Here is a 22,969-nt window from a genome sequence, read left to right on the forward strand (position 1 = left end):
AACAAGGTTAGCCTGGCCTCTGATTGATACATGGCTAGATTTACCTTGCTGCACCTTCTCTGTGAGTGACTGCAGTGTGATCTAGAAGAATGAGTCCCCTAGACAGGGGAGGGAGGGAAGCAAATGAGTACAAAACAAATCTGGTCTATTTCTTGTTTTGATCCACTCCATCTATCTTTTACATCTTTGGCTGGCAGCAGACGGTGCAGAAGGACTGCATGCCATCCACATCTCATGGCTGCTCGGCAGAAGATGGTACAGTACGACTGCTAGCAGTCCGTATCGCCTGCCCGCTCACCATAAGACGGTTCAATAGGACTGACTGCAGGACTAAAGAGAATGACCTGGTCAAGTCACTCCAAATTTAGTCCCTGCGCCCATGTCTGCCCAGGCGCTCCCAGCTGACGTGGCCAGGAGCACCTCGGAGATGACGATGATGGCTACCAGTCGTACTGTACCGTCTGCTGCCACAAGGCGATGGGTTGCTGCTACTGTGTAGCAATGCCGTACTGCGTCTGCCAGCACCCAGGAGACATAGGGTGACGGTTACCTGAGCGGGCTCCATTCTTGCAGTGGTATGGCATCTGCACAGGTAACTCAGGAAAAAAGGCGCGAAATGATTGTCTGCCCTTGCTTTCACGGAGGGAGGGAGGGAACGGGGGCCTGACGATATGTACCCAGAACCACCCGCGACAATGTTTTAGCCCCATCAGGCATTGGGATCTCAACCCAGAATTCCAATGGGCAGCGGAGACTGCGGGAACTGTCGGATAGCTACCCACAGTGCAACGCTCCGGAAGTCGACTCTAGCCTCCGTACTGTGGAAGCGCTCCGCCGAGTTAATGCACTTAATGCACTTAGAGCATTTTCTGTGGGGACACACACACTCGAATATATAAAACCGATTTCTAAAAAACCGACTTCTATAAATTCGACCTTATTCCATAGTGTAGACATACCCTAAGTTAATAAACCAGACCCTAAGGAGGGATGTTGCTATTGAACTTGTAAAATACTAGTTTGGTTTATTTAGGAAAAAAAAAAAGAGGAAAACTGAGGCAAAGGGCTGGATAACTCATGGGAAGGGGGGCACCAGCTAAAGAGGGGGAACATTACCCCCCATGACTCCACTCTGCCCCCAGCCTGGGGGGCCCACACTCTCCCTGTCCCCATCGCACTAGGGGATAGGCTCTGTCCTCCTGCTGCTGGGAGCTGCAGCAGCGAAAGGAGCAGAATGTGTGGCCGCCGGGCAGCCCCACACCAGCATCTCCAGCGCGGCTGTACCGCCCCCAGCACAGCCTCCAGTCCCGTCCTCAGGCGGGGCTGTACAGACCCCAGACAGGAGACGCAGCTGCATGGAAGGGCTGGGGGTGGTACAGCCGCGCCGGAGGAGCTGCTGGTGTGGAACCACCCAGAGGCCCAACATTCTGCTCCTTTCGCCACTGCAGTTCCCTGCTGAATGTGCTCCCGCAGGCATCTGGGGAGGGGCATGTGACCCTTTGTGCCCCTCCCAGGCGTCACCAAATGCTACAGCAGGAGGATAAAGGGCACTGGTTCCAGGGACTGGGCAAGGAGCTGTGTGGTCTAAGCTCTCAGGAGGAGGTGCCAGATTTTCACCCTCAGGAGTGTACCCAGGGGCCCCAAGGCATGAACAGTGCCTGGACTCCAGTCAGACTTGGGAGGCTTAAAACACATGGAATCCAGTGGTGATATACAATGGGAACATACATCAGCATAGCTACGTCTGTCGGGGTGAGACATAGGCCGACCTAACCTGATAGTGGAGGGAGGCACAATGGCATGCTCCCCCTCGCCACCACAGCCATGGTCAACTTCCTGATGACTGCCAAGGCACCCTCCAGCAACACCTCTTGACCACAGAGCCCCCTGACCATGGCACCCTGGGAGGTTGCCCATGGCACTCACCCTTAAGGCCGACCCTGCCAGAGTCGGCCTTAGGAAAATCCTGGTACCGCCACTGCCTCATCCGGCCCCCCACCCCTCCCTATCACCGCCTCCCCTGGCCCCCCACCCATCATCCTGCCACTGTCTCCCCCACCCCTCCCCATTGCCCCTAGCCCCGCTATTGCCTTTCCCAGCCCCTCCCCATCACCCTTGGCAAATTACCTCCACTCATGGGCAGTGCCTACACTGAAGCGTTACAGCAGTGCCACTGTAGAGGATTAAGTGTAGACAAAAGTCCAAACCTCTGGAGGTCTGCAATTATTCTTTTTCCAATAGCCCCAGGGGTTTTACATTCAATTAGAGTAGATACAGAAAATATATCACTGGTGCACTATGGAGTTCTACATCTCTACACTGCCACAAGCAGTAGCTTAATTGGAAAAGATTATATATTTTATTAAGATGGTGTTTAAAAAACGTGAACCATACAGACTTTAAGTGTAGAAATTTCTGGTTATTAGGGAATAACGTACAGATTATCAAGGGGTGCGAAGTTTGGTTTAAGATCGGATGGCATAAGGAATACATAGTCTGCAATAGCCCCAATTGGGGGTAAAAGGCTCAGGAGTAGGGCTTGCAGCTGCACAGGATGTGGGGCAGGGTCTCAATGGAGTAGCCGCACTTCCTGCAACGCTTGTCTCGGTTCACATGGCGGATGGCTCCATTGAGCGGGACGCAGTTGAGACGGGCACAGTGGATGAACCGCCAGTCGGCGAAACGGGTGAAGCCGCCCTCAGCAAGGAAGTGGTTGCTGGTGTCCCACTTGCTGGTCAACTGGAAGGCTTTACCCACTTACTGGTCAACTCAGGTCCGGTTTACACTTCAGGGTTTCCACGTACAGCGAGTGGACGGCGGCCTTCAGGGTCTTCTCCAGCATGCCCCTGGAGCTCGGGGTGACAATGGTGTTGACATCGGACCTGATCTGTGGCACCAGGACTCCCAGCGGCAGCCGACATGCTTCCCCAGGTGACGCGTGTCACTGTGAGCGCGGAACCACAGTGAAGTGATGTCGCCCCTGTCCTGTCCGAATTTGCCATCCAGGGAGCCGCTCAGAAAGGTGGTGATGTCTTGTTTGGAGGGGGCTCTGCCAATCCGCTTCTTTGTTACATCACTCCACGCAGGGCGTTCGCCGCAATGTTCCTTACCGTGGCATCGAGATACGTCAACAGGCGGAAGGCATAGGTGATCACCACGACGTCACACAGTTGCCCATGCGGGGGACACTGCGCCACTGTGAGCGATGTAGACCAGTTTGTTGCTGGCTCTCTAGGGAAGGAACAGCCACTTCTTCACCAGCTGCCAGACGATCTTGTCTGCCTTGTTGAGGGACACTTTGCCACGGTGGATCCCCTTAGGACGAACAAGGTGCGGGGATCTCTACTTACTTCCGGGAACTGCACCAGCGAAAGGAGCAGAATGCGGGGCCACCAGGCAGCCCCACTTCAGCATCTCCAGCAGGGCTGTACAGACCCCAGACAGGAGGTGCACTTTGTCCAAAAATGCATTGGGTGGTCTATTCCTGAGGACTAGTCACTTGTGACTAGATCTCTAACAAGGGCAACTGGAGCCATTTCAGTTATGCACTCACCAAAGAAAGTCTTCTGATTTGTCAAATCCAGAAAAATACATTCCTCTCCTACATGTTCCCCTAACTCAGAATGAGATGAATAGGCTCCGCTCCAACGTTGGTGGGGGGAGAACACCTATTAACCAGAACAGTTTGGAGGCAGGGGGCAGAAGAGTTATGCCTAAAACCATTCTGGGAGACAGGCGTGAGAGTTCAAGCATGAGAAGAGTCTAAGCCCTTTGCTGCACAGGGAGCTGGCGCCAAGTCTCGTCCCCTCAGATCATTCAGGGATGGGGGCAGGGAAACACCCTGTGCCCGGGTTACCGGACCGTCCAGACGTTGGGAGCTTTGTCTTATATATGCAACCACACACACACACACTCCCCCCCCCCCCGCACAAAGTGTCTCGATTTTTCACACTTGCTATCTGGTAACCCCAGCCCAGATACTACGGTGATGGGCAGTAGTTAAAACCTTAAGGCAGAAGGAGCGCAGCTACATAACTAGGGACCTAGGGAAACGCTGTGAAGCGGGGGAGGGGGCTGCGTCCTTAAGGGAAAGGCGTTGGGGGCGGAGGGTGACAGCGGCGCCACTCACCCCACAACCCCCGCCGTCCAGCCCCAGACCCGGCCGAGCGCTGGGGCAGACACACCTCCCCCGAGCCCCTCAGAGAAGGGGGCAGAGACGCATGCGCGAGGCGCAGGGTGCCTGGGGCCGCCCGGCGCCCCGAGTACCTTGGTCATCCCGACTCCCACCACAAACACTCTCCGGCCGAACAGCGCCATCCTGCAGCTGTGAGAGGAGCGCGCGCTCGAGCCGCCGCCTGGGCGAAAAGGAGGCGGGCGCGCGCGCGCGGGCGGCCGGGGCGGAGAGGAGGGTCGCCCAGGCCCGCGGCCACGCCTCTGACGGCCAGGCTAGAGGAGCCAAAGGTCGAGGGGGCGGGGGAGCGCGGCGGGGGCTAGGTTCCGTCGCGCCGTTCTCCGGCCGCTTCCCTCCGCCCCTTCTCTTAAAGGGGCAGCGCGCTTGCAACGAACCCTTGCTTTCCTGGCCGCCCCTTGTCCCTTTCCTCGGCTTTACGTTAGGGGAGCGGGCGGGAGGCGGGCGAGGTCGCCTCAGTGTCAGTGGTAGAAAGGGCAGTGGGAGTGGCAGCCATGCTAGCTGGGGATAGGCGGCGGCGGGCAACGTATGGCTGCTGGTGTGCGGCCGCCTCGCCCCTTTCCCGGGGCCGGCCCCTGGCTCGCACCCGCGGCGGCCGCGTGCCCTCTGAGGAGCGTTCACCGCCGGCCGCGGCGCGTGCCGCCTCCCCCAAAGGGGCAGGATCGGGGCCTTGGGCTGTGAACTCGCGGGGGGGGGGGTCGCCGCCCGCGTGTGTCCGGTCTGTGCCGCCCAGAGCCCGCTGTTCATGTTTAACCGCCGCCTAAGGAGGTGGCTGGCCGGTGACCGTGGCTCAGCGCCGCCGTTGCAGTGAGGAGGGAGCCCGGCGCCCTGCGGCTCTCCGCGCCAGCGTCGTTGGCTGGGGAAGGGCGCCCCGCGCGGGGCGCGAGAGGGAGTTTTGTGTAACCTGAGGGGGCCGGGGGAGGGGAATCGGCCGGGGGTTATTTCGGGAGAGGAGCTTTCACTTCACTGGCACGGAAAGTTCTTTTCCTTCTTTAACACCCGCCGACATTAATCAAGCAGCCTGTTCCAGACGACAAGGTGTTAAAGTCCTGTGACCTTTGCACCTATGGGCCTGCATTAGGGTGACCAGATGTCCCGATTTTACAGGGACAGTCCCGGTTTTCGAGCTCCTATTATCCCCCACCCCCTGTCCCGATTCTCCACATTTGCTGTCTAGTCCCCCTAGCCTGCATATTGCAACCAAGTCCTCGTGGACAGGCCTGTGTTGAGTTCACTGGCTCCTCCTGGGTGCTGGGTGACCCATTCAGAATCAGTTGCAGGATCTAGACTGGAGAGAGAGGAGGGTAGCGGACAGAGCCATTGGGAGAGCCATTTAGGGTAGGAGTCTAATGAGTGAGATGAAAATTACCAGGGGGGGAGTATTTGGCAACTGAAAGGAGGGCAAGGTGGGTATAGGGTGATCAAAAGAGGAATATTGTGGCAGATAGGAGGAGGTGCTGAGCAAGTCAACAGAGAGGAGGTGCACTTAATAGTGCTGCAGAGGTGCTCCAGCATGCATACCTTTTCAATTCTCAAATTCCCCCTGCTTAGAGAGTGGACAGTGTACTCGCAACAATCAATTTCATTAAATCATCTGGTATGGCCTCTAAAAACAGGATATTTAATTCAAACTAGATCAGGTGCTCAGTTAAGTTATATGGTGAATATGCAACAACGGAGTTATTCAGAACTCGGGGGTAAATATTTTAACTTTCGGTTTGTCTTTTTGCTATACTTATTAAACTAACAGCTTAATTTTTCAAAGAGTGTTCCCTTTTCATTCCAAGCCCTGGAGCAATTTGCAAAGCATCATAAATGGGAATAAAAAAACCTCCATAAACTGTTAACAAAAGTCAGGATTAGAACCTAAGTGTCCTGATTTGCAGTCTCCTGCACTAATCACTAGATAACACTCCCTAAAAACAGGTACATGTGTGAGAAATATATATAAAATCAATCTGACAAATGGAGAGTGAGAACTCACCTGTCTCACACCTGTCAGTTTTTCTTCAATTCCTTAATAACTCCCATAGGTCTTTTTCATCTCTAGCTTCTATGATTCTTTAAAGAGATCTTCTCACCTTGTTTACTGAGTACTTCTTGTGGGGACTGTACACTAAGGAGTGGCCTGGGGAGGTATCATATATACCACTATAGTTCCTATAGTGATGGGAGCATTACAAATGTGATAGATAGATATAGATATAATTTGATTATAATTAGATCATAAATACTGTATAAAATATTGTTAGATGGCAGCACTCTATCCTTCAGGTTTTTTTAAGTCACTATTATTGGTGTGACATACCTGAAAATAATGTATAAAATTCCCCCTATGCTGGTCTGATGAAACCAGCACTTAACTAACCAACACTATTCCCAGGGCTGTGCTAATAACTGGAACTAAGCAAAAAGGTTAACCAAACAAGAACCTAACCAATATATAAATATACACATTCATGCTGCAAAAGCCCTGAAGCTGCAAACTGTTTTGTGTGGGTAGACCCTGGCACCCATGCAGAACCATACTGACTTCTATGTGACTGCACGGGTCTGCTTATGCAGGTCTCATTGCAGCATTGAAGCCTAATACAGTATTCTTGACAATTTTTTTTTCACATCTGAGAAATTAATTTGGGACTTTTACAAGGCATAATCTGAGTTTTAGAATTAAAGGATAAAGGGTGCGCCACTCTGTTCTACAAAAAATAATGCAGTGCTTGCTAAGTAGTTAACATATAAGGTCAAAAGCTCTCATAGAACTGTTGTCTTTTGATTTTACATGCAGATGTACGTACATTGCCTAGTCATATGTAATAATCTTTAGTTGAACTTCATGCTGAGTATCTCCTCAGTATAGTAATCCTTCCTTTTATAAGGAAGACAGGTATGGTGCAGTTGAGTAGGAAAAATGTACATGTGTTTGTATACATTTTTGCAGCTGTTACTTTTTCCATATTTTGCTGGGCTTTTTGGTTTGAGACTTTTTTTTATTAGTTAACTTTAATTATCTAGTATGGTTTGTTTTCCAAATGAGGTCTGCAAAATAGCTCTAAACGTGAACAAGGAAATTTAAAGAGCGTTTTGCAATCTGCAACTATAGTCAAATTCAAATAGCAAGTTTGGCAGAAATGTCCCTAGAAAAAAATGGATAGCCAGATTACCAAATTATTAAATTTTCAGATAGTAATTGTACAGCTCTGTAAAGTTGTCTTATTGGGTTGTACAATTGGTACATTCCTCAATAATAATTAATATCATACTTAGCACTGTACAGATATTTGTTAATTAATCCTCAAAAACCTGTGTTGGTAGGTAAATATGAATATCCCTACTTTATAAGTAAACTGAGGCAGAGAGGGTAAGTGAATTATTCAAACCCACAAAAGAAGTCAGATGCAGGATTAGAACTCAGGGCAGTATTGTCCCCCTATAAATTATGAGGAGTAACTCATATCCTCTGACAGAAAGGCAGTTCCTGGCTTCTAGTCCTGTGCTCTATACATCTATGGAGTTATGTAGTTTCCATCATTGTAGCATCTGAGTACCTCACAAACACTAATGAATCTGCACAACACCTCTGTGAAGTTTTATTGTTACCATTTTGCAGATGGGGGATTAGCACAAAGAGATTAAGGCTCAGATCCTTTGGGAGTTAGGTGCCTAAATACCGTTAAACAACTTGCCCAATGCCATTTGGAAAGTCTGTGGTAGAACAAGGAAACAAAGCCCCAGTTCTTGTGTTATAGTCCGCAGAACCTTTCTTCTGCTCATACATGTCCCTGCCCCACTGAACTGGACATGTCCCCCTCATTTTCCCATCACAGAAACTACATTTTTTAAAAATGGGAATTTATTTGTGTCCCATGGCTGGAGAACAGGCCCCATTCTCCCATGAATATATCATTTTATTATCATTGTCTTTCACAGTAAATATAATATTTTGGGATCAGATTCTTGTAACACAAAATTACTATTTTCTTTATAGCATTTTTGTCAGATAAATTGTAGATCTTTTTGTTTCTCGTGTCAGCTAATCACTCCTTCCACCAAAAAAATAATCACTAGTTTAAGAACTGGGGGCCTTGCCTTGCTCAAGGTTCTCAAAGTCCAGCCAAAAAAAAAAAAAAAAAAAAGCAACACATTGTCTGTAGAATATTAACATACAGCTTCTCCCTGTGTCATGCTGTTCTTGAAAGAAAACCAGCCTCAGAAGTGAGGTGCTGTAGCAAAGCCATTTCCAAAGTTTTCACTGGTGCAGAGCAGAAAGGGGACATGGGTTCTATTTCTGATCCCCACGCATTCTGTGAGGATGGGCATTAATTATTCCTCATTTATTTACAGGCATTTCTATTGTGCTCATCACCTCTGAGTTTCTGGTGAGTGAGAATGAATAGGTGTCCCATCATCACAGGATGTTGTGAAGTATCATTATCCCCATTTTACAGCTAGGGAAAGCAAGGCAGAGAGGTGAATAGACTAAAATATATTTCTAAAAATGTATAGATACAGTGAGTTTTTCCTTCTGGATTAACTTCCATAGCCTTTCTAAAATAATTAATTCTGATCCCAAATGAGTTATTTAGTACTTAATGACAAATGAGTTAATTAGTCCTTAATGAACCCCTGCAATGCTTAAAATTAAAGGGTTGGCAGGATCAAAGCCATAGATTGTGTAGATGGCAACTGCCTCTCATATAACCTGAGAGACAAGGTGGGTGAGATGATATCTTTTAATAGATCAGTCTCTGTTGGTGAGAGAAAAGCTTTTGGGCTATATAACCTGTCACCTCTCCTTGCAGTCCCTCAGTATTTCCTGCCATTTCTGATCGTAGCTTCCCACCGTCATTTAAATAAATCAGCAACCTTTTCTGAGCCCCCTTTCTCCCAGCAGGACAGTGGGGTCTTGCCACCCATTAAATCAGAGCCAAGCCCAGTAGCAATTTTGCTGGGATGGTGGGTTCTACTTTCCCCTGCCCTCTGGAGGATGCAGGGAGCATTTCCGCCAGTGGGTGGCGCAGCAGAGATTCTCCCCAAACTTGGAGGTAGGCGCAGGAAGAAGCAGCCGCCGCTGTCGCTTTGAAAGCCTTGAAAGCCCGCACAATGCTTCGGCTGGGGAGAGCTGCCGCTGGGTGCAGGGCGCTCGCCGCGCCGCACCCCGGCGGGGCCGGCGGCCACAGCAAGAGATCCTCGTCCGGGGGGAAGGAGATCCTGGTCAACGTGCACGGCGGGGAAAGCAGCGGTGAGTCCAGACCCGCCCCTCCAGTCCCATGGGAGGGAGAGGTAGAAAGTCTGGTGCTGGCCAGGCAACTTCCTCTTCTAGAATGGAGGTAACTGCAGGGGGGAATCAGCTCTCTTCCCCTCCCTTTCCCCCTGCTCTACTCAAGTCTTGGCCCACAAAAATGACTCCGTTTTCCGAGCTACACGAAATAACTCTGGAGAGGTGCTTTCTCTCCTCCCTACTCCAAAATCGCAGCTGGCAAATACTCTCCTGAAATGTGCAGACTGTGAAACTGCGGCAGGGAAGTTGCAACAACCCAGAAACAGAAAGCCCCCGCCTGAGCTACAGAGCACACAGTGCATCCAATGAAGTGAGCTGTTGCTTATGCTTTGAGCTTATGATCAAATAAATTCGTGAGTCCAGTTTACCAGCTGGTGGTAATCATGTGCCCAATCATGATCTGACCCTGCCAGGTCTGTATAGGCAGGAGTAAACTGTACAAAAGCCAGACAATAACAACTAGCATTAGGCCAGCTAGAGACTTGGGCCCTGGAATTTATTTTAAACCCACTTCTAATGCACTCTGGGCGTATCCACACAGTTCATATGGGCAGTATGTTGTTGTGTAACAAAGCAGAACCAGGAATATTGCACCAGAACTGTTGTCAAACTGTATGAATGTATTTAGTTATAGATAGCAGAGATGGGGTAAAAAACAATTCCTATCTACTGCCTGAAAAGCAACCATGTTGGAGGATCTGGGTACAGCTCTGATAGTGTGTATCTACATGTGTATCAAGGATCTACAACCTATCCTGAAGGACGACCCATCACTCTCACAGATCTTGGGAGACAGGCCAGTCCTTACCTATAGACAGCCCCCCAACCTGAAGCAAATACCAGCAACCACACAACAAAACCACTAACCCAGGAACCTATCCTTGCAACAAAGCCCGTTGCCAACTGTGTCCACATATCTATTCAGGGGACACCATCATAGGGCTTAATCACATCAGCCACACTATCAGAGGCTCGTTCACCTGCACATCTACCAATGTGATATATGCTATCATGTGCCAGCAATGCCCCCTGCCATGTACATTGGCCAAACTGGACAGTCTCTACGTAAAAGAATAAATGGACACAAATCAGACGTCAAGAATTATAACATTCAAAAACCAGTTGGAGAACACCTCAATCTCTTTGGTCACTCGATTACAGACCTAAAAGTGCCAATTCTTCAACAAAAAAACTTCAAAAACAGACTCCAACGAGAGACTGCTGAATTGGAATTAATTTGCACACTGAATACAATTAACTTAGGCTTGAATAAAGACTGGTGGTGGACGTGTCATTACACAAAGTAAAACTATTTCCCCACATTTATTTCCTCCCCACCCCTCCCCCCCACTGTTCCTCACACGTTCTTGTCAACTGCTGGAAATGGCCCACCTTGATTATCACTACAAAAGGTTTCCCTCCCCCACCCCCACTCTCCTGCTGGTAATAGTTCACCTTACCTGATCATTCTCCTTACAGTGTGTATGGTAACACCCATTGTTTCATGTTCTCTGTGTATATAAATCTCCCCACTGTATTTTCCACTGCATGCATCCAATGAAGCGAGCTGTAGCTCACGAAAGCTTATGCTCAAATAAATTTGTTAGCCCTGGTCTACACTAGGACTTTAGGTCGAATTTAGCAGCGTTAAATCGATGTAAACCTGCACCCGTCCACACAATGAAGCCCTTTATTTCGACTTAAAGGGCTCTTAAAATCGATTTCCTTACTCAACCCCTGACAAGTGGATTAGCGCTTAAATCGACGTTGCCGGCTCGAATTTGGGGTGACCTGGTCAAGTCACTCCAAATTTAGTCCCTGCGCCCATGTCTGCCCAGGCGCTCCTGATCGACCTCACAGAGGCGACCAGGAGCACCTCGGACATGACGATGACGGCTACCAGTCGTACTGTACCGTCTGCTACCACAAGGCAAGGGGTTGCTGCTACTGTGTAGCAATGCCGTACCGCGTCTGCCAGCACCCAGGAGACATAGGGTGACGGTTACCTGAGCGGGCTCCATGCTTGCCGCGGTATGGCGTCTGCACAGGTAACTCAGGAAAAAAGGCGCGAAACGATTGTCTGCCCTTGCTTTCACGGAGGGAGGGAGGGAACGGGGGCCTGACGATATGTACCCAGAACCACCCGCGACAATGTTTTAGCCCCATCAGACATTGGGATCTCAACCCAGAATTCCAATGGGCAGCGGAGACTGCGGGAACTGTGGGATAGCTACCCACAGTGCAACGCTCCGGAAGTCGACTCTAGCCTCCGTACTGTGGAAGCGCTCCGCTGAGTTAATGCACTTAATGCACTTAGAGCATTTTCTGTGGGGACACACACACTCGAATATATAAAACCGATTTCTAAAAAACCGACTTCTATAAATTCGACCTTATTCCGTAGTGTAGACATACCCTTAAGGTGCCATAAGTACTCCTGTTCTTTTTGCAGATACAGACTAACATGCCTACTACTCTGAAACATGATAGGTTAGTTTTCCATAGTGCAGCTGGAACACGAATGATTTGTGCTTGGGCTGAAACACCCTGCTAGGTGATTACTTAGGTTGCAAATTTCATAAAGTTTTCTACAATCTTTTTGTCCTTTATTTGGTCCACATCTGGCTGACAGGTACAACTACAAAGACCCAAAACAGATGGGCACTAGGAAAAAGCTTTGCAGGAAGCATGCAATGAACTTGAATATAAATAATCTGTTCTCTAAATTCACTCTGTTAATTTTTTTTCTGATGTCAGTAATGTACAGTAATAAAGGTAGGATAACCTTAGGGTTGGAGGAGAAGAGTTGCAGGTCCATTTAAGGATAAGGTAAGATTTCCACAAAACAAGCTTTCAAGGAGGTTAACTTATTCTGGGATTTGCAAAACAGGTTCTCTAGCTTCTTCTGCAATTTTTTGGTTTTGTACAACTGTCCTAGTGCTAGCTCCCATTGTAGCCCTTTGCCAGCTGTTGTACAAGCCTTTATTGCTCGCTGACTTTTCTCTTCCATTTGGTCGATGGTGATCCCTCACCAGCTAGCCAGTCACAAACCAGTGGTTGAAATGTAAAGATCTTCTAGCAGTAGTAGAAAATACTAACATTGTATATTTTGTTGTGCATCTTCATGTACAACAGCAACAGGATCATAGAGCAAATTTGGAGCTGGACAGGACTAGAGAAATTAGGAGTAAGAGTCCAACCAGGAAAAAAGGAATTGTACACATTCACAATGGTCAGTCACTGGGAGACAGGAGATCTGGGTTCCATTTCTTGCTCTGCTACAAGTTTCCTGTGTGACCTCGGGCAAGTCAATTCACCTCTCTAACTCACTTTCCCTAGCTGTAAAATGGGGATAATGATACTTCATAACATCCTGTGATGATGGGACACCTATTCATTCTCACTCAAGAGAAGCTCAGAGAAGGTGATGAGCACAATAGAAATGCCTGTAAATAAATGAGGAAGTAATTAATGCCCATCCACACAGAATGCATGGGGTATTGGAAATAGAACCCATGTCCCCTTTCTGCTTTGCACCAGTGAAAACTTTGGAAATGGCTTCACTACAGCACCTCACTTCTGAGGCTGGTTTTCTTTCAAGAACAGCATGACACAGGGAGAAGCTGTATGTTAATATTCTACGGACAATGTGTTGCTTTTTTTTTTTTTTTTTGGCTGGACTTTGAGAACCTTGAGCAAGGCAAGGCCCTTGGTTCTTAAACTAGTGATTACACAAAAGGCTTAGTTGTGAGAAATGGATTTGCAGTTTCCAGATGGCTCTAGACAGTGAATCATTACTGATGTTGTCCAGTTTGCACTGTTCTTCTCCTGTAAGCAGTTGGTATGGGAAGAAGGTTTTCTCCATTAAGGAAAATACCTGAACAGCTAATCCAAGCAGGAAGACCGTATGAGGAAAGCAAAACAAAAAATGCAAAATGGAACTGTTACATGGATCCATTCTGTTCTTAGGTTTAAAAAAATGCAAAGAACACCTGGAACTGCCAAGTTGGACAAGAGGTCCACTTTTAAGTTAAAGGATTATTTATCTACATTTTTGCAGTATTATGTAACCTCGCAATGATTCTGTAGTGCTGCCTTTCACAAATGTGGTCTGGCGTGTTCCATTTAAAACTCACTCACTTAAGCAGCCTACTTTATATTTTAAAAAATCTTTATACAAAGTCTCAAGAAGGAAGAGTTACAGTACTTGGGGCGACTGTTCCAAGAAGACTGGCCATGTCACATTTTGTTGAAAGATACAATTTATATTTAACTGAAATTCTCTCTTTTTTACTAAAGGAATTGCTGAAATCCTGATGAACAGAGCCCATGCCAAAAATTCACTGGGAAAAGTACTTGTTAATGAAGTAAGTATATCTGCCTCTCTATCTCTAGGCTGTAAACATTGTTTAGAATTGTGATCAGTATCTAAATGTATCCTGTAGAAGTAAAATGGCCATAGTAATTGCAGAAGAGAAAACTTAAGCACCCAATCACTTTTATTTTGGCTTTATTTAATTTTTTTAATGTGTAAGACTTTACACATACAAACTAATTCTCACCACTCTAAAGAGGCTGGAAAATAGGTTAAGTATAGTTGCTTCCATTTCAAAGATGGGGACACTGCTACATTTTTGTTGGATGTGCCTTCCAGAGCTGCAGTGTCTCCTGTTCCCCTTATCTTGGGGCACTAGTAGCTCCTGGCCATTCATAATCTCAGATTTCCACTATCAAAGAGGAAAAACTTAGAGCATATTGTGTTGTCAGCTAGGGAAAATGAACTCACAGATCAGAGATGCACCAAAGAAAGAAGCAAGAATTTAGTGTTGTTAATCTCCTAACAGAGGAGAACTTTGAACTATCAAAAATATTCTGGATAGGGAGCATGATTTGACTGGCTTTTGTAACAACACTAAATGATTCCACTTAAAGAGGTGTTGCTATGATTGTTACACGAAAAAATACGTGTGCCTTGAGAATGGTCCCATCTTGCTTACTTTCAGAAATCTCCCTGGTATATACTTTTGGCAATCTAATCCTTGTTGTATCCAGTACATTATTTTATTTTAATCAAATTTACAATTTACTGTTAGTGAATGAACCTGTGCAAATTCACTGTTAGACTAACAAGTGTGTTTGGTTTGCTTAATTTCCACCCTGCAGTAGGACTGGGTTTCAAAAATCAACAAATGGAAGGGGTCTGGAAGGTATCAGAACTTCACCCCAAAGCAACTCTCCATGTAGGTCCATCGTTTGGGCCTAACAACTTGGGCTGGGTTCAGCTTGATGGTCTAGACCTGCTGCAGCGAGGTGCCATGTGTGAGATCCAAGTCTGAGACTAGAGCTATGTCCTTTGTTCCTAGGCCAGCAGGGGCTGGGAGTAGTCAAAAAGCAGCTTAGTCCCTGGGAAAAGGAGACTTTTTGTTGGGCATACGCAGCCTCTCTGGTCAAATTGGGGACTGACCTGTTTCAGCGGAAGCCTTGCTCAACTCTGAAGAGGAAGGACAGTCAGGGATGCAGAAAAACCTCTGTGGATGGGATTGAGAAGAGGAGAATCCTAAGAGTTTCAGGAGGGGGTTGTAGAAACCATGTGTGTAGTATGGGCCATCCCTGAGGCTGGCTTTCTAAGAGATCCTTATGCCCACAGAGAAGAAGGAAATGAAACTTTTACCAAAATATAGGAGTCTTCAGTCATTTAAACATGCATAGTAATTTATATGCTTGACACATTCAGTTTTTCTTAACTCCTCTTCTTGATTAAACTCTTAGCTATTCAGAGCTCTAGAAAGTCTCCGTTGTGATGAAAGGATCCGTGTAGTAGTGTTTAAAAGTGAAGTAAAAGGCGTGTTTTGTGCAGGTATGTAACAAATGTTCTGTCACTTGATATTAAAAATAGACACCTTCAAATTATGTTGTACAGATTAGACTATGTTGAGCAATAGATGTAAAAACAAACTTAAGAAACCAGTTTGACTTTGCAGGGATAATAAGGAATAAACCATTCCCTTGTCCTGGCTAGGCATATGTAACTCCCTGCTTTAGAAATTGAGACCTCAGCAGGCAGAGCAAGCTACACCTGAAGACTAGCCCTTCTCTCTTTATTTTACCATTTCTTTCCACTTAGATCCATGGGCTGCTCACAGCAGGGCCCCTCCCTGCAATTTTGAGATTTAACCTCCTTAGACACAGAAATTGGTGCCGCTCTATGAACTATCTAACAAAGATAGCAACAGAGCAGAGCACTCCACAACCATTCTTAAAGCCTGAATGCTTGAATTCCAGCAATGCTGCACCTAAGCTCTAGTAGTTTAGAGTTGGCATCCCAAGATTGCTTTTGAATTTGACTCTCCTGCATAGCCACGTCAAGCACTGCTGCTCAACTGCCTGTGTTACCTTTCTTCTATCATTGAATTCTTTGTTTTCCTCACGCTTTAGGCGCTGATTTAAAGGAGCGGGCACAAATGAATGATACTGAAGTTGGACACTTTGTTCATAGGCTGAGAAGTTTAATGGATGAAATTGGTAAATGATGAGTTATAAAACGTGTATCTCTATATATGTCCACACCATGGGGGCAGTCAGTGGTGCTATATCAGGGAAACTTTATAAGGATACCTACCCCAAAAGACTAAAACTCATCCATGCAAGAGATGGTTCTTGGGGCCTGGTCTGAGACTGCAGAATGAACTTCTGTCTAAGGAGGAGGGATAGCTCCTGGGGGGGAGGGATAGCTCAGTGGTTTGAGCTTTGGCCTGCTAAACCCAGGGTTGTGAGTTCAATCCTTGAGGGGGCCATTTAGGGATCTGGGCCAAAAATTGGGGATTATTGGTCCTGCTTTGAGCAAGGGGTTGGACTAGATGACCTCCTGAGGTCCCTTCCAACTCTGATATTCTATGAAAGAAATGATTCTATGAAAGAAATAATTAAGGACCATCACAGACCTTCTAAGGACCACCTTCTGCTCCAAGTGCAAGGTGCACTTCTTAGAGCTACCTTGCTCTAGGAGAAATGAGCACAGCAAATACACTCTTAAAAAAAACACCACCACTTCATAGCACACACAATTCTCCCCCTGTGGGAGAGGATATGGAAAAATGAACCAGACATGACAGATGTTAGTCATGTCACTTAATGCGTGATACTGGAAGGTGCTCAGATACTACAGGGATGGGTGTGATACAAGAACCTATATAGAATAGTAAAGGAGCTTGGATCATTGAGTCAATTTCTAGTTGGACTAGCCTCTGAAGATTTTACCTCTGTTTAGACAAGAAGTGTGGATCTGAACAATCAATTCTATTCTTGTATTAATGAATTGTTCTGTTGTCCCTGGACGGAGATATTTTAGCTAGATGTTTAAAAGACGAATGACTAGAATATCAATCAAAGTAACAGTAAGAAGAAGATAAATGTATTATACAAAGTACGTGTACCCAAATGGGACTTTCATGTTACAAAGCACCAAAGGATGTTTGAGGGAATGTTGTTTAGTAGTTAGAGCCAGGAACTTCAAGATAACACTTCTGGATTCTGTTCCCAACTTTTCTATTCACTCAATGTGATTTGTTTGTTTTTTTCTTTGCAAGAGATGCTTGACAACTAGGTGCCTTGATTTCCCCAACTTTAAAATGGGAGAGATACTCACCTAGCTCACAAGTGTAGGGAGGCTTATGTAATGTTCATAACCATACTTAATGCAGTATGTAATATTCAGCTGAATTGGACAGCAGTGGGGACTGACCATTTGTAGCCATATAAAATGGAAGGTGGAGAGTGCCTCAGTGTGTAGAATCTGTTCATTGACTGTTTCATTGTAACAATTGTTTCATTGTAACAACTGGATGTTCACATTTAATGTATCTCCATTTTTAAAGAGGAGGAAGGAAAAAAAGCACAACTTTTATCATTTGAAATCATTGTAGCAACATATCAAACTTGGAACATTTGAGATGTAATTACATGAAACACTCACTGAAAAACCGCTTCTGTAATTAAACTTTCAAATCTGTTTTGTCTTTAATAGCTGCACTGCCTATGCCCACAATAGCTGCAATAGAAGGCTATGCATTGGGTGGGGGATTGGAATTGGCATTAGCGTGTGATCTTCGAATAGCAGGTATGTGCACTGCCAAATATAGGATATTTAAAGTAATCACTGGTTTTAATTAAATAACATTTGAAAGTAAGCTAAAGGCTGTTTGGTTCCTTTTCTGATAAGCTAGGACAGGAACTTGTGTGATGAATTAAACGAATAGGCACTTGCCTAAAATTTTGGTGATGTTTAACTATTTGAGAAAGCTGTATGTCTTTTGTTTAAAAAGGAAAACAATTTTAGATGAGGTATCAATATGAGTGACACTAAAATTCTTTTTGAAGGGGTTAATCTCTGGTTGGTGGTAGGGGTATATGGCTAATGCCCACTAACAGCAGGTTTATTGGGCATTAACCATATACCCCTTATCAGCCCTGGTTTGGTCTAACCTACTTTTGGCAGTGTGGTCCCTGCACACTGATGAGAGAGAACAGACCCTTTAGAAAGAACATCAACAGAGGGACTGGGCCATCCCTATGTACTCGTAACTTGCACAAGATCAGAGACCTATTTCTTTTCAGAACAGCTCCATTATCTCAGATCATGTGGCAAGCTGAATTATGACACTTTTACTTTATCACCTAGTGACCTGCACAAGGTGATGTCAGGCTAATTCCAAGACTAAGTCAGAGAGAACCAAAACCTCCTCCCCACTTGCATCCATTTCAGGAGGAGTAAGAATCTCTTCTAGAGGCTCCCAGCCCATTGAGGTACTGCAACTTCTTCAGTGCACCCTGCCTTTGGAATAAGTGTCCCCACATAACTCTTATAGTGCTACCGGATTTCCTCCTTATTGCTTAATATGAAAATGCTTAATATCTCGAGTAAACATGGCATATAAATTAATGGGTGAGGTTTTTAAAAAAAGTTAGCAAAATGCTTTAATTCCTCCCTCCCTTCTGAATCTTCATATCACGCCCTTAGTTCCCTTTTTCCTGGGAAAATAATGCCAGATTTCCTGGAAGCAGTCAGCTACAAAGGATATTTAAGTCTAGGCTCATCTCCACCTAACTTGTAGTTGGGGTTGGTTGACTGTAGCACCCATCCTCTCTGGCTACCTGAAGTTAATGTAGTAACCTGGCCCATCTTATTCCTGAAATCTCCCAAGATGGCTGTTTGGTAACTTAATGCTGCTTTAAAAGAGAAATGTTCTGATTGTATAACAGACGCCTCAAAGCAATAAGAAATAATATTTGAGGCTAATCTGCAATTGAGAATGGAGTCTAGCTGCAAGATGCCCAGAATGAATGAATGCTAAAGATCCACTTTGCACAGAGGTCACTTTCCAGCTGGTGCTAAGGTGGTAGATAAGCAGAAACACTTTTATTCAGCAAAAGCTGGAATCAATTTACCTTTTCTTTTTGTGGAACAAACGCGTGTGTCAGAAAAGTGTTTACGCCAAGATCCGTAGCTCTAGTTTGCTTAGCAAATGGTATGCCCCAGTCATAAGCATGTCCACAGAAATCGCAGAATGTGACTAATCACTGCAGGCACACTCATTTTAGTTACATTTTTGATACCTTTCAATACAAAATGATGTATGTTTAGTGTGAAAGGAATTTAGCCACTTGACACCATTGACTCTAGTGGGATTCAGCTATTGGCATTCTTGGAGAGAAAATGATCTTAGTAATGTTAACAGCTATCTTCTGTTGTGAGAAAATAATTTTCTTTAAAAAATTTATTTAAAAATAGCTTCATCAGCTAAAATGGGCCTGATTGAGACCACGAGAGGACTTCTCCCTGGTGCAGGTAACCTAGCTTCATTAAATCTTCTGGCATTTTTACAGCTAAATGTGAATTTTACTGTAGGGCTGTACTTGATGAAAATCCTTTTATAACAAAGGAAGTGTTATCTAGTAGTCAGAGCAAGGAGCTGGGAGTCTCAATTGCAGTTTGTCTGAGCTCTGCTACTGACTTCCAGTGATCTTAGGTAGACCATTTCACCCTTTATACAATGTGTGAATACTTGTTCACTCCACCAAGGTGCTGTGACCTAAGGTGTAAAATCTTGAGCTTCTCAGATGACAGGGGCTATAGTGCATGTTAGTACTAGTACTATTAAAACACCATTTTTTCCACATCTATAAACAGGTAAAGTATATTGGAGTGGTTTTTGCTATTTGTTTCTCAGAAAAGCATAATGTGGTATATTGTCTTAAGGTGGAACCCAACGCCTGCCCCGCTGCATTGGAATAGGTCTTGCTAAGGAACTCATTTTCACTGGCAGACAGATTGATGGACAACAAGCACTCTCAATAGGATTAGTAAACCACACAGTGCCACAGAATGATGAAGGGGATGCTGCTTACCAGAGAGCATTAACCTTAGCTAAAGAAATTGTTCCTCAGGTCAGTATTGTTTATTTGGCTCATGTGTTTCATCTATAGAAGGTGTTTTGGCTACTTTGTTGGACACGGCTAGCTTCTTAACTCTTTCCATGAAATACTGAAATCTTGGGGGACTTATTTTTCTTAAAGCATCTTCAGCCCACTCGCTCTCTTAGCAGATTCAATTCAGTGCAAGTGCAAATGATGCAATGTAGACATCTACTAGCTGACTTGTGGGCACAATCAGACCTCTAGGTGTCATCGCTTACAGCAGCAAAAAGGAGGCAAGCTTTGAAAATCAGATCTTTGAAATTCAGTATGAGAAACAGAACTTATTTTTGTTTCCTCTTCATGAATGGGATATGAATGACTACATCAAAATAGCCTTAATGTTCTCCCACTGCATTAGCTGTTGTATTTTACTTCTATGAGGAATGGTAGGAGACCTAGCTAATGGTTCCTTAGCATTAGGACACTATTGTTCTGTGCATCAAACACGGATGACCAGCATACACTGTTTGAAATAAGTGTACTGGGCCTACTCTCTCTAAAGTGGTGGCACTGTACACATCCAGCCCTAAAAGTGATGACTTTCAATCTGCTGATTTTTGTCTTGCAGTGGTACTTAGCACTACTGCTGTTTCAGTGCAAGCTGTGGGTGCTCAGCACCTCTGAAAATCAGGCCATGTATGTAGGCAAGAACGCATATTTAGGCACTCAAGTCTGAAAACTTTGGCTTGAATACTTAAAAGTACATTCTATTATGAACTGTAGACAGTCTTAGCTTTTTTGGCAATATAGAGTATTAGCTTTACTGCAAACTCCTGAAGACAAGAGACTGTCTTTGGAAAAAGCTGGGTGAATAACTGACTTTGACTTTTAAGTTTGTTGACTTCAGTTATCTTTTTTGTTTTAAAGGCTCCCATAGCTGTGAAAATGGGTAAACTGGCAATAAACAGAGGGATAGAGGTAACTTTTTTTTTTGCCAAGAGAATGTTTATGAAATATTCAATGAAGCAAAAAATTTAAGAGCCATTCATAAAACTGCAATAAAAATGTTTAGAACAGTCGAAGAAAGTTCTGTAAACAGATTCTAATCGCTGTTTTCAATAAGGGATTAGTCTCTTTGTAAGATTGGCTCCTGAGGCATGAACAAAATTAACAGTGTGGTAGAGCAGGATTCGGACTCTGTGTTCGCTGTAAATACTAGAACAGTAATGCTAGGGTTAGAGTTAGTAATTTAATACTAACTCTGACATTTAATCATGGAAAATACTCAAAAGTGTACTGCAGTTTGAATGCTGTGTACTTCAGAGATCACTTCTTCCCTTCAGGTGGATATTGCATCGGGGATGGCTATTGAGGGAATGTGTTATGCGCAGGTATGTTGTGCTGTTTTTTGTGGTTTTTTTTTTTTAAATCACACTGTACATTTCCTAAGTACTGTAATAGCCTCACAACTTCCATGAGATAAGAAGTTTAATGGCTAAAACTCATACAAACATTTGAAAACTTACTGAAGTCCCTTAGCGCTTGTCTATATTGTAGCTATTACAGAATAACTTTCCTGCAATAACCTCATCTATGGACACTCTTACTCTGAATCAGTTCAACTAATTCAGAAGTGGATTAATCTTAAATCACAAAAAGGCACACACTTACTCTGGAATAAGAGTGTCCACACAGACTTTGCAGAATAACTGTTCTGTTTTAAATTCACACCCTGACTTATTCCACAATAACTTTCTTGTATAAGCAAGACCTTAAACATGGATCTAAGTTTTACATTCCCATTAACAGGGTTCCCATGAATGCTAGTTGGACTCCTGCACCTACCTCAGACTGAACTTGGTCCACCAAAGCCCTAACTTGATCATCTTACTGAAAAAGAATTGCATGTTTAACTAAATTTAGCCATATGTACCCACATATACAATTTCTAGCATGGGCCCTTACATTGTGATGGTTTGGGGCTGGTTGAGTTGGACACTAGATTCCTGTTGCCTGTATGTATTTTCTGGTTAGGTTGAAAACAATATTTCAGGAGCATGCAATATTTTCTTTGTATCCTCACAATGAATTATTTTGGGTTTATGGATCTTCCTATACGTAATAGAGGACAGTTCCCTTAAATTCAATGGCATTGTCCATTGGACTGTATCCGGTACTCATGTGCTGTGCCCTACACTGAAAGTTATTTAACCTTTTCCTCTTTGTAAGATGTGGCAGTTGACCTCCTTACTTCTGAGATGTTGATTTAATATCCATAAAAGCTTTTACGTCTAAGTATATTGACAGTGATTTTAATTCAGTATTGGCTGCTTACCTTTACAAAAGAAACTGCTTTTTTATTTTAATGCAGAATATTCCTACAAGAGACCGCCAGGAAGGGATGGCTGCCTTCAGAGAGAAACGTCCACCCCAGTTTATTGGGGAATAGCCCTCCAAGGATTTCCTTATTCCAGGGCATGATTCTTTAGGAAGTAAAATGGAGGTGCAGAACCTTAAACTTATTGAAATTGTTAAATATTGAATTCTATAAGCTTAATTCTTTGCCATGGACACTGCTACATTCCTGGACACTCCATAGGAGACAGTTTTACAAGGATAATTAAGGTATTGAATAGTTTCATTAACAAAAAAATAAGGCTTTTTAGACTGGTAAGGCTATGAATGACTAAAGTCATGTGAGAGACTGGGATTGTACACTACGCTGTCAGGAGAGAGAGCCCTTTGCTACAGGTCCAAATCCAGAACAGGTACACAGTGAATGAAAGACCAGTACAGTGGTCCAGCTGAAGGAATTTGATCTCAGTTCATTTTAAGTGGGCACTACACCTGCTTGTAATTACAACAGAAACTTATTTGGCCTAGTACATGTAGGTGTTCAGGCCTGAAAGGGAAAGCATATACTGCTATTTGTTACGGGATCTGGCCTAAATTAATTTCAGAACTCATTATCAATTTTTGGAATGCAAAGTTATTTTATGTTTCCTCTTTGTATTGTATGTAAACCACAAATAAACTCTGTGCCTTTATTTGCGTGGTTTGCTATGATGTACTTGGTGCTGGCAAGG

The 22,969-nt window shown here is 44.7% G+C and overlaps 2 protein-coding genes across 4 annotated transcripts in view; one reads left to right on the top strand and one right to left on the bottom strand.

Annotated features, from left to right (window-relative positions):
- Positions 1–4,588, bottom strand: part of SCP2 (sterol carrier protein 2) — a 56,482-nt gene extending 51,894 nt beyond the window's left edge. The window contains exon 1 of one of the 2 annotated variants that reach the window (XM_084637604.1): positions 4,567–4,588. Coding sequence is in view for 1 of the 2 variants with exons in the window: in XM_084637603.1 (XP_084493729.1) it covers positions 4,267–4,317 (51 nt within the window). In the remaining variant the exon portion in view is untranslated. Of the gene's footprint in view, positions 1–4,266; positions 4,429–4,566 lie in introns of those variants that run through there. The other variant, XM_084637603.1, reaches the window with a different exon arrangement.
- A 4,624-nt stretch (positions 4,589–9,212) lies between these two features.
- ECHDC2 (enoyl-CoA hydratase domain containing 2) lies at positions 9,213–22,930 on the top strand. 2 transcript variants are annotated; one of them, XM_084637605.1, is made up of 10 exons: positions 9,213–9,431; positions 13,770–13,837; positions 15,240–15,327; positions 15,906–15,992; positions 17,494–17,586; positions 19,258–19,314; positions 19,726–19,913; positions 20,811–20,861; positions 21,227–21,274; positions 22,255–22,930. In XM_084637605.1, exons 1-10 carry the CDS (start codon positions 9,293–9,295, stop codon positions 22,330–22,332), a joined length of 897 nt encoding a protein of 298 aa, XP_084493731.1. In that variant the 5' UTR covers positions 9,213–9,292; the 3' UTR covers positions 22,333–22,930. The 2 variants fall into 2 exon arrangements, with proteins under 2 accessions (XP_084493731.1, XP_084493732.1); XM_084637606.1 differs by lacking the exon at positions 9,213–9,431 and adding an exon at positions 13,244–13,300.
- The last annotated feature ends 39 nt before the right edge of the window (positions 22,931–22,969 follow it).

The sequence above is a fragment of the Lepidochelys olivacea genome (genome assembly GCF_965140295.1).
Source record: "Lepidochelys olivacea isolate rLepOli2 genome assembly, chromosome: 8".
NCBI lineage: Eukaryota > Metazoa > Chordata > Testudines > Cheloniidae > Lepidochelys > Lepidochelys olivacea.

Bases quoted from the DNA above. Each gene is read 5' to 3' on its own strand.
- ECHDC2 (XM_084637605.1), top strand. From the start codon at position 9,293: ATGCTTCGGCTGGGGAGAGCTGCCGCTGGGTGCAGGGCGCTCGCCGCG. The intron at 13,838-15,239 runs GTAAGTATATCT...TTAAACTCTTAG, and splicing joins GAAAAGTACTTGTTAATGAA to CTATTCAGAGCTCTAGAAAG. The intron at 19,315-19,725 runs GTAACCTAGCTT...TATTGTCTTAAG, and splicing joins AGGACTTCTCCCTGGTGCAG to GTGGAACCCAACGCCTGCCC.